General features: G+C 39.2%; 2 protein-coding genes across 11 annotated transcripts; one reads left to right on the top strand and one right to left on the bottom strand.

Annotated features, from left to right (window-relative positions):
- Positions 1-1,529: 1,529 nt before the first annotated feature.
- LOC111380554 (probable splicing factor 3A subunit 1) lies at positions 1,530-7,289 on the top strand. 10 transcript variants are annotated; one of them, XM_023004151.1, is made up of 6 exons: positions 1,531-1,753; positions 3,480-5,662; positions 5,812-6,109; positions 6,272-6,301; positions 6,387-6,795; positions 7,000-7,289. In XM_023004151.1, exons 2-3 carry the CDS (start codon positions 3,488-3,490, stop codon positions 6,079-6,081), a joined length of 2,445 nt encoding a protein of 814 aa, XP_022859919.1. In that variant the 5' UTR covers positions 1,531-1,753; positions 3,480-3,487; the 3' UTR covers positions 6,082-6,109; positions 6,272-6,301; positions 6,387-6,795; positions 7,000-7,289. The 10 variants fall into 10 exon arrangements, with proteins under 10 accessions (XP_022859915.1, XP_022859917.1, XP_022859916.1 ...); XM_023004154.1 differs by having other exon boundaries at positions 6,770-6,795; positions 7,000-7,285; XM_023004152.1 differs by having other exon boundaries at positions 6,737-6,795; positions 7,000-7,285.
- Positions 7,290-8,065: 776 nt separating this feature from the next.
- On the bottom strand, positions 8,066-9,777 carry LOC111380556 (pentatricopeptide repeat-containing protein At1g33350-like). The gene is made up of 2 exons (XM_023004156.1): positions 8,618-9,777; positions 8,066-8,328 (listed from the first exon to the last, which is right to left on the bottom strand). The coding sequence occupies exon 1, from the start codon at positions 9,621-9,623 to the stop codon at positions 8,634-8,636; it is 990 nt and encodes a 329-aa protein (XP_022859924.1). The 5' UTR covers positions 9,624-9,777; the 3' UTR covers positions 8,066-8,328; positions 8,618-8,633.
- Between the last annotated feature and the right edge of the window lie 1,333 nt (positions 9,778-11,110).

Raw genomic sequence — 11,110 nt, 5'->3', positions numbered from 1 at the left:
TGTTGTGTAAATTTTTTCAAAATTTCAAGTCTGGTAGGCTTGGTCTTGTGTTGTGCTACTATTTTTTTGTGGATCAGTCATGTTGCCAGTGTGGTAGTAGTTTACTATCTGCAACTTCAATAGCAATTGGAAACTTGATTTGCAGACTGTGATATAAAGGCATGCTTTCACTGTTAAATCCTCGTATATTTTCAAAGACTATAGGTTCTAAAGCATTTGTTGGAATACAAGAACTTATATTTTGACAACAATCCATAGGATGCATCGAAAAACACTCGAAGCATTAGTTGGAATATTTACATGCATTGGCTTAGCCTTTAAGTTCCTGAATTGCTATTAGGGGTGGACGCGGGTCAGTTCGATTTTAAAGAGAACCACACTGAACCAAAATTTTCGGGTATCTAGTAAATGGAATCGTCAGGTCCATATATAATTATGGAACCGTTCGGGTTCGGTTCAATTCGATTCGATTCGGTTTGATTCTGTATTATAATTAAATTTTTTAACATTTATAACAACATTATATAAATACAATTAATGATACTTTTAATGATTTTGGAATGTCAGAGACTTGTAAACTACCTTGTTCAAATGATCGCTACAATCAAAGTTTCGATCGGCGGAGGTCACAGTGTCGGCTGACGGTTGTATAGGTTTTGGAATATTCTCGAGGCTGCGAGAGTGAGTTGAGACAACGTTATGCACTTTAGAGTAGGTGTTTAAGGTTATTTAGTGGATTTAATATTGTTTGGCTAAGAAATGAAACAATAAAATAGGTAATTGGGCCAAAAATTAAAAAAATTAGAAATGAAACAAATTATTGGGCCAAAAATTTGGATTTAGAAATAATTAATTTGTTAATTTGTTTAGAAAAAATTAAAATTAAAATAATTTGATTTACTTAATATAAAAAAAATTAGAAAGATTCGGTTCTTATTCGATTTTTCGGTTCTTGGTCTAGAATCGAGAATCGAACCGTACCCGTGGGTTCTCAATTCAGATACTCGTTCGAGTATTTAATTTGACAAGAACCGTCGGGTTCGGTTCGGTCGGTTCGATTCGGGAGATTTGCCCAACCCTAATTGCTACCAAAATATAAGCTTGACCCTTACTAAATGGAACACATTTTATCTTGGAATTCACACTTCTGTTTGATCCCCATTAAATTAAATTACATTACATTACATTTTTCTCTTTCCTATGTTCAACCATACAATCTTCCATAAAATAATATTATACGTAAATCGAAAACTTTTCCTACTTTTTCAACCACTTATTTTTTTAAAAAATACTACTCCCTCCATTTTCATTTTCAAGTAATGGGCATCAAACAGGGGCTAAGCCCCAAATATCCAAATATGCTAACGAATTAACGAGAGGGCTGATACGCTGCATCAGTGACACCAGTCTTATGCTACAATAGCCAGGTCGATGCTCAATGGACAGGTCCATGAGGAAGGTTAGCCCAAAGCTATAAGACCCGGCCCATGAACGAGACATGTTTGTTAAAATCCCCAAATTTTCCATTTTCCATCTTCATTCTCCAGTTCCGAGTGTTTAACCCATCCCGAGGGTTCCAAGTACGCAACATTTCACAGATTCGTTCGCTATTTTTGAACCGTAGATATACGGAAATATATAAATACGGTCCATATGGAGGGGGGATTGGGGAAGTAGATTTTGAGTGTCTCTTGATTTCGCTCACAAGACAGTGCTGCCTGTTTAGAACATCTTCCAAACAGTCGAGTAGTCGGTAATTAAATTTCGTCGTTTTATTATTATTATTGAAAGTTGTTGTGATTTTCCCAGACCTTGATGTCCCGCTGGATGCAGTTTTTGGGGGACCATTATTTTTTTTATTTTTAGCTCTGCGCACGAGTTTATTTCTTATTTATTTGCGTCTTTATGTCTGGACTGAATCTATTTTCTGCTTTGCTGTTTTATGGAAAAGGTTGAATTGAAGCCCTAGTCTGGTTTCGTAAGCATTTATATGCTGTGACGCTCTGTAAAAAGTTCTTACTTTTGGCTCTGAATTATTTTTTTTTAATAATGCTGCGTGGGTAGTTTGTGCCAATCTTTATCTCTTTTTTCCCCATTTCTCTGGTTGGGTATTTCCCTTGCAGCATAAGCAGTATCAATTAATTGCAAGTTTAGAAACAGCGATTTATGTGTGTAAATAATTTGATTTTATATTACACATATAAATCCATAATACTAATACCAGTAAATAGTTAATATTATTCCAATAATCTTTGTTTTTCTGTATGGCTGAAGTCCCCCCTGAGGAAGGGAGGTTAGGGTGTGGTGGGAGGAGAAAGACAAAAGAAATAATATTCTGTTGTGGTCTTCATTATGCTAATATTTAATGGTGGATGGGAGCCTGTTTGGTACGTTTGGAGCTGTTGTTGGGTATCTAATCTATTATGGATTGAGAGGGTATCAAATTTACCTATTAATAGTCTTAGCTAATTAGTTTGGTTTATTAGAATCTTGTGCTGCTGTCTTGACTAACATTTAGAATCTCTGATTAAAGCATAATGGGAATCTTGAATATGCTTGAACATGGAAAATATACCAAATCGATTTTAAGTGTCCTTATTCATGTAAATTGCTATTAAATAATTTGTATTCTAAGGTGACCAGTGCTTGTTAAATCTTATTGGTAGAATTATTATACTATTTTTCTTTTGGTGGGCGTCACTTATGAGGTATTCCCCATGAGGTTTCTTTGACAAGCATTGAACTTGTTTTATCCCATTTTGATGAAGGCTTGTTCATGTGTGCATTTGCTGCATTTTTTTTTCTGGTAAATACAGTTAAGAATATGGGTGAGTGCCTCTGCACACAAAAACATAGGAGTACTGATAACTCAGGTCTCATTCAAATTCTGTCTCTGTTCTATATGTTATAATTTTTCAATTGTTTTCTCAACCTTTCATTTCTTCTGTCCTTTTGTCATCGTTACATTTTGTTTGTAAAAAAGCATTTAAGAATTTTTTACTTTGGCCATTCTTATGACGTACGGGAATTTAGCATACCTGGTTTAAGCATGTAGGAATCTCATTACTTCCGCCTTCATTTGTCATTGGTCATTACATGCTATTACAAGTTCCATACTCGAAGTATTTAGCTGGACGCATTGTGAATTATTAGAATTAGCCTATTTAGCTGTTACTGAAACGATCCCTCCCCCGACCATGGCTCACCATATTTGGCCTCGGGCAGCGACATGGTCCATGGGAATTCGGTCTGTATTGCTTGCATATGTACTGTCAGGTTGGGTCTCAACGTGGATTTCTTTTGTGTCCCCAGCTATTCGAACACAAAACCTTCTCTCTTCCATAAATTTATTTATTCATTCTCCAAACTTTGGGTCCTAACTTATGATCCCCAGTTTACTTGTATGCTTATTTATTCTTTTTTAAATTCAGGTGTTCGTATGTGCATAATGTTAGGCTGATATTAGTAGTGATTTGCAGATTAGAAAATGCTGGGCTCATTGCCAATATTGCCTCTCCCAGCACCACCCTCTGATGGGAATCTTGGCCCAACACCCCCGGCTCAGGTGATAGAGGAATCTAAAGATGAAGAGATGAATGGGGACAAGACCAATGATAATGATTTATCCAACTCTCTTCCAACAACGGTTAAAACCCACACAAAGACTATTGGAATCATATATCCACCCCCCGATATCAGAAATATTGTAGATAAAACCACACAATTTGTGGTGAAGAATGGGCCCGAGTTTGAGAAAAGAATCATTGCTAACAATGAAGGCAATGCTAAATTTAACTTCTTACGTGCCTCTGATCCCTACCATGCTTACTATCAGCACCGGTTATCTGAGGCTCGGGCCCAAAATCAAATTTCTACTCAGCAGCAACCATTGGAGCTTGCTGATTCATCAGCTCCTGAGTCTGCTGATACTGCTCTGGCTGTTGATGTCAGTGATGCCTCTGCAAAGCTTGATCCGTCGGCTCTATTTAGACCCGTCCGAAAGGTTCTTGAGCCACCAGAAGCAGAGCAGTACACTGTTCGACTTCCTGAAGGGATTACTGGGGAGGAACTGGATATAATTAAGCTCACTGCTCAGTTTGTGGCTCGGAATGGGAAGTCTTTTTTGACAGGTTTGACAAGTAGGGAGATCAATAATCCTCAGTTCCATTTTCTGAAGCCAACCCACAGCATGTTCATGTTCTTTACATCACTTGCTGATGCATATTCCAAAGTATTGATGCCTCCCAAAGGACTTACTGACAAGCTGAGAAATAGTGTTGCTGATATGACGACCGTCCTGGAGCGCTGCTTGCATCGGCTCGAATGGGAACAGTCGCAAGAGCAAGCAAGGCAGAAAGCTGAAGACGAGATTGAGCAGGAGCGGCTGCAGATGGCCATGATTGATTGGCATGATTTTGTTGTTGTTGAGACTATAGACTTTGCAGATGATGAGGATGAGGATTTACCGCCTCCAATGACACTCGAGGAAGTTATAAGGAGGAGCAAGATGTCGACTACGGAAGAAGAAGAGATTGTTGAGCCTGGAAAGGAAGTAGAAATGGAGATGGACGAAGAAGAGGTCCAGCTTGTTGAGGAGGGTATGAGGGCTGCTAGTCTCGAAGAGAATGGTGATATGAATAACAACGAAGCCAAGCCAACTCTCGAAGAACAGGAACCACCTATGAGGATTGTGAAGAATTGGAAGAGGCCTGAGGAGAGAATCCCTGCCGAAAGAGACCCAACTAAATATGGTGTCTCTCCAATAACTGGTGAGCTGATTCCCATCAATGAGATGTCTGAACATATGAGGATCTCTCTTATCGATCCTAAGTACAAGGAGCAAAAAGAAAGAATGTTTGCCAAAATTAGAGAGACGACTCTTGCAGCTGATGATGAAATTTCCAGAAACATCGTGGGACTTGCACGAACACGCCCTGATATTTTTGGTACTACTGAAGAAGAAGTTTCTAATGCTGTAAAGGCAGAGATTGAGAAGAAGAAAGATGAACAACCGAAGCAGGTCATATGGGATGGTCATTCAGGAAGCATTGGTCGCACAGCTAGCCAGGCCTTGTCCCAGAATATTGCTGGGGAGGACCAAAATGATCCTACATATAATAATGCTATAAACCTTCCTGGTCCAGCACCTCCTCCTCCCAGACCTGGTATGCCATCAGTTAGGCCTCTTCCTCCGCCTCCTGGGCTTGTTTTGAATATCCCTAGACCTCCAACTACTGTCCAGTATTCAACCACTTCAAATTCTGGGGTAATTGCACCGCCACCACCAAGGCTGCCAGTTGTCAACATGATTCCTTCTGTTCGGCCTCCACCTCCTCCAATGTCAATGATGCACGGCCAACCTCTTATGGTAAATCGACCCCCAATGCCTCCGTCAATGCCCCTAAATTCGCCTGGCGTCCCTGTTCCACCACCACCTGGATCGCAGTTTACGCCTCTGGGTGGTCCCACACCTTTTGTTCCCCATCCTATGTCCCAACCTGGCATGCACATGGTTCCACCACCACCTATGCCGCAAGGAATGCCTCCGCCACCTCCCCCCGAGGAGGCGCCTCCACCACTTCCAGAAGAGCCAGAGCCCAAGAGGCAAAAGCTTGACGACTCTATGCTTATCCCTGAAGAGAAGTTCCTGGCCCAGCATTCTGTATGGACCATCTTTGCTTTCTCTTCTGCAACTCTTTTTTCATAAATTTACTCTCGTTCTTTCATGATACTGTCAATTAATATCTATGCATATATTATATTTATTTTGTTAGTGGTTTGTGATTTATTGATTACTTGAGCTGACTGTAGGGTCCTGCTTGCGTCAATATATCTGTGCCGAATGTTGATGAAGGGAATCTCAAGGGACAAGTGCTGGAGATTTCTGTGCAATCCCTATCTGAAATTGTTGCTAGCCTAAAAGAGAAAATTGCTGGTGAGATCCAGCTTCCTGCAAATAAACAGAAGCTGAGTGGAAAGGCTGGTTTTCTGAAGGACAACTTATCACTTGCGTATTACAATGTTGCCCCTGGAGACTCCCTGTTGCTTTCTCTCAGGGAACGCGGTGGTAGAAAGAGATAAACTGCATGATTGGCTAGCCCTTTAAAAGGTTCATATTGGAAACTGTTGTGTCACAAAGAGAATTAATATTATGATCCTTAGGAAACTTTTGTTCCATCCTTCCGTGCTGTCATTTTAGATATTATTTTGGTCCTGTACTTTTTAAATGTTTTGGAACTTTAAACTGATGATAGTATGGTGTCTACTACAGATCCGGCATCTTGGCGATCATCTCTTGAGGGTAATGTGAAGTTGACTGGTTTTATGCTAATGAACATCTTGTGTTTGATATTTGTTATACTAATTTATGTTTTCTGCTTGTGCAGTTTCTCCTCTAACTTGTGCTAAATAGTTGTCACTTCCGTGATTCATGAAGTGTGGGACTGTATTTTTTTATTGATGTTATCCCCCCGATTCTGACTTACCTTTTTTTGTGAGTTCTGTTATAGGAAAGGAAGAACCGGAGGTTCTCCTCCTGTGGGAATATAGATTTTGTTTTCTTGATGATTTACTCGTGGTTGAATTGCCAGCTAATTCTTTAGATTGTGTCGTAGACATAAATTTTCATATAACTTGTTTCTTTTATGTGGGGCACAAGGCCTCTCTAATTTCATTTTTCTGAAATTTATATAAAGTGATTGAGGTTGCCTCTGATACCTTTAATTTCTCGCTACAGAAAGTCTGATCTATACATTTTTTGTGTTGCAAGTTCCCGCTCTTGCTCAGTTGAATCAGGTAGAATATTTTTTTCCTTATTTCCTTTTAGTCCATCCTGATGTTCTGCTTCTTTTATTGCTTTTCTGAGTATTTCACTCTGCCTACTTACCCTCCTCTCTGCCTTGAACTGATATTGACTGCACTGCTCTTAAAGTCTGTTGTTAATAGATTTTTATACAAGAATAGTAGTGTGTTAAGATTGCCGGAATGTCACCTGTTCAGGTACTCGATGATGAAGCTGATGCAGCAAATCGGGCACAAGTAACTTACAGAAATGTCCTCAATTTGAATAAAGAAGAATCATAGAATCTTTTCTTACCACTCCATCCCATTCCAGAAATGTCCACTTGGAATTAAGTGTGAATGAAGCCATAATCATTCTATTTGTCTTGTTTGTATAACTGCTGTTTTGGTGCACTGAACGTTGCACAATAATAGTATGTTTGCAATTTCACTGGTAGATCATGGGGCGATCAATTTCGATAAATTTAAATTTGATACCGTTTCAGTTATATTGTCAATTACCCGATGGTATTGAGGAAAAAATTCTTATAATGTTGGTTATATCCTGATAATTAAGCATATATTTTCAACTTGATTAAGGGGCTGTGTGATAATGTTAAAGTTGAAAAAAGCTGGTGGATACTATGAAATGTCTATTGTCTAGTGAATAAGTTGACAAAAGTTGTGAGTAACAAAAAAGTTTTACCTAACAGGCACCAAGTAAAAATTAAATCCCTCGAAGAGCTCCAATGATCATTTTCTTTTCGTCATCTGCTGCATGATGCAAATTTTAGGGGATTGTGTGTTTTAATTCTGTTGATAGAGCTTGACAGGATCCATTCAAGAACAAGAAAATATCATTGTGATTTGGATTGAATCTCGATAAAACATCAATAAAAAGTTGGGCATGGTATAAGCCTAGTGGTCTGTTAAGTGAAACTCTCAATTGAAAGTAAGTCGTCATTGTCGAGATTGGAAAGGTACTTAACCACATATTTAAGCACCATGTACCTACGTTCAGTCTATCTCATAGTACTTGTTTCGATTGACTTCTTCTGTGTCTGTTCATGTTGAATAAGATAAGATCAAGATGGCTATGGGCATGAACTTTTGTGGGACAATTGAGAAGTGAGAAATAGCATAGGAATAGAATATGAAGAGGGCCCAAAGGTTAGCAACAGCCAACAAGTATATGGTTCCATATGCCACAGCAGGAACTTTGACTACCTCGTATCAGGCGAAGAGAATGTAGTAGGCTGAGTAGGTCTTCGATCTAATCTATCATTGTTACAAGCAATTTATTTCAACCAATTTGAACTTTGAGCTCTTATAGATCCCCTACACGAATGCGTACACATATAAAGAAGGCTGGTTGGGGGTGAGGGAGCTGAGACTGGGACTCGGGAGTCCCAAGTGTAATTTTTCTGATTAATACAATAATTTCGTAAATGAAAGTAACAGTAACAAGTTACAAATTATCCCCATCATTGTATTTGGTAGATTCTAAATACATTGTAACCAGTACCCTTTAATCTTGTAGATTTCCTCGGGACTTTTTTTTTTTTTTTGATAGGTAGATTTCCTCAGGACTTGGGATCCCTTTCTGACAAAAATGGACCATCAATTAGGAGGCTACGAGGTTTTGAGGACAGCTTATTTTCAACGAATATTCAATTCTCTCCTGTCAAAAGAATTGATAGGACAAAGAAAGTCTAATAGCCTCCTTCAATAGGAAGGTATTTGTATTTGTTTGAGGGATCCGGCAAAACCAGTCAGGAGTTTAACCCTTGCTGATGGTTTCCGAGGGAGAGCTTGATGAAGGAATACAGGGAAAAGAAGGATTCTCCTTGTTTTCACACAACTCCATTTCTAATGAAACTAGATCCCCGCGCCTTCCTCACATTTTGATTGAGCATAAGGTTTCTCAGTCTTTCTGCCTCGATCCACTTATCACTCAAGACATACAAATCAGCTATGAGCGAGTAAACCCCACCATCATTTTCTGGTCTCACCATTCTCATCACCTGATCAATCACCTTCTCGGCCATCTTGAACTGCCTATGCAACTTACAAGATGACAAAAACGAACTCCATATAACCACATTGGGTTCAAGTGTCATCGTTTTAATAACTTCGTATGCTTCCCCTAACAATCCTGCCTTCCCAAACAAATCAACCATGCAACCATAATGTTGAATTCTTGGCCTCAGTCCACACTCCTCAATCATCCTAAAGTATCTGCGTCCCTCGTCCACCAACCCAACTTGGACGCAGGCAGTAAGTAATCCCGTGAATGTCAACTCATTAGGTTCAACGCCTACTTTTTTCATCCTCTCGAATATTAACAGTGCTTCTTGGCCATAGCCATGCTGAGCAGAGCCACATATTAAGGCTGTCCATGCCACCACATTCTTATCCTTCATCATGTCGAAAACCAGGCAAGCATTCTTCAAGAACCCACATTTGGCATACATGTCAACTAAACAAGTACCAAAGGTCACGTTCAATTGCCAATCATTTTTAACGGCAAATCCATGTAAAGATTTTCCAAACACTAAACCAACTGAACCCATGTTTGCACACCCTGCCAAAATTGAACCCAACATCAGTTGATCAGGCTTTAGATGCTCATTATCAACGATTTTATCCATTACCATCTGTCGAAAAAGTGCAAGGCCTTCATCCCAAAGACCACTGTTCATATAAGCCGTGACCATCGCAGTCCAGGAAGCAAGATCTCTCTTAGGCATTTGATTGAAGATTTTGCACGCACTTTTAACATCGCCATGTCGTGAATATCCTGTGATCATGGTGTTCCAGGTGACAGAATTTCTCTCAGGCATTTCTTCGAACAAGTTACATGCGTCACCAAAAACTGCTAAAGCATAGGCGTGCAAGAGCGAAGTAGCCACGTAAACGTGGGTATTGAAGCCTAGTTTAAGAAGGTGGGCGTGGATGTGGCGAATAATGGACAGGCTGTCGACGTTATCAGGCAAATGGGTAAAATAAGTAATTAAAACTAAATTGGCAAATAATAAATATTTAGATAAATAATAAAACATTTATATTAAGCATTTCAAAGAAATAATTTTAAATACATAATATACATTAAAATTAAACAATTCAAATAATAATTAAATATTAGACAACACAATATAAGAATTAAAATAAATAGTTAACTTAAAAAATTAAAGGAAATAAATAAATAAGAAATTTAAAAAAAAAAATTGGGCCTCTGGCAGTCGACCCAGATGACTAGGCCGTCTGGGCGCCAGGCAGCCCAGTCAACTGGGCGTCCAGGCGGCCCAGTCAACTGGGCTGACTGGCCCAGACGGCCCAGTCGACCCAGTCAACTGGGCGCCCAGACGGCCCAGTCAACTGGGCGCCCAGACGGCCCAGTTGACCCAGACGGCCCAGTCAACTGGCGCCCAGACGGCCCAGACGACCCAGTCAACTGGGCCGTCTGGGTGAGTCTGGGTCATCTGGGCATGCCTAATCGGTCCAGTCAGCTGGGCTTACGTCTCCTTTGTGGAGATCGCCGGAAAACTCCATTTTCGGCGATCTCTACTCCATTTTCCTCCTCCCAAACTATTATTCTTACCCAAAAATCATGCATTTTTCCAAAAATCAACACATGTATATAAAATCATGTTTTTTTTTTTTTCCAAAAATCAACATAAAAACTGTAAATATGGGTCGTCTATTTTTCCTTTTTTATCAGTGCTACAGTAATTTTTCTCTTTCCTTACTATCTTCTCTTTCTTCTTTAAATAGTAAGGGTAAATTTGGATTTCTCTTGATTTTCAATATTTTAAACATTTTGCTTTTTTTTTTTTTTTTTTTAATTGGTCAAAGGCCTCTTTGGAAAACTGGTCGGGTCAACCGGCTGTTGGCCACTAATTCCTCAAGCGTTAACTGGCATTAAAGAAAAATTAATTTTATGCGTTGTTTAAATCATTATCGATAGTTTGTACGACAAAATGATTCTTTCATCCTCAAGTGGCAGAGATAGCGACATTTCTGTCACAGTCAGAATTTAGCCCTCACTTGCATCTGCAGCAAGGGAATTCTTGGGCTCCAAAACAGTTCTAAGCTTCCTACTTGTCTTTTCTTTTGTGGCTTCTCTTTGGCAGAACGCAGGACTTGGGCAAAAATGGGAAAAAAAATTATTTTTATATGTAGCCGCTTTTGTTTCACATTCTTTTTTCCATTAAAATGAAAAATATGATCGTTATCTATCACATCAGACTATCATATTTAAATTTCTATCCCTTGTATGGAGTCCATAACGACTATATTTATCATTCTCATTTTTACATAAATGGAAAAC

This window comes from Olea europaea, unplaced genomic scaffold, assembly GCF_002742605.1.
Source record: "Olea europaea var. sylvestris unplaced genomic scaffold, O_europaea_v1 scaffold2164, whole genome shotgun sequence".
Classification (NCBI taxonomy): Eukaryota; Viridiplantae; Streptophyta; class Magnoliopsida; order Lamiales; family Oleaceae; genus Olea; species Olea europaea.
The sequence above is the reverse complement of the archived record's forward strand: the minus strand, read 5'-3'. Positions and strand labels throughout refer to the sequence as shown.

Bases quoted from the DNA above. Each gene is read 5' to 3' on its own strand.
- LOC111380554 (XM_023004151.1), top strand. From the start codon at position 3,488: ATGCTGGGCTCATTGCCAATATTGCCTCTCCCAGCACCACCCTCTGAT. The intron at 5,663-5,811 runs GTATGGACCATC...AGCTGACTGTAG, and splicing joins AGTTCCTGGCCCAGCATTCT to GGTCCTGCTTGCGTCAATAT.
- LOC111380556 (XM_023004156.1), bottom strand. From the start codon at position 9,623: ATGCCTGAGAGAAATTCTGTCACCTGGAACACCATGATCACAGGATAT.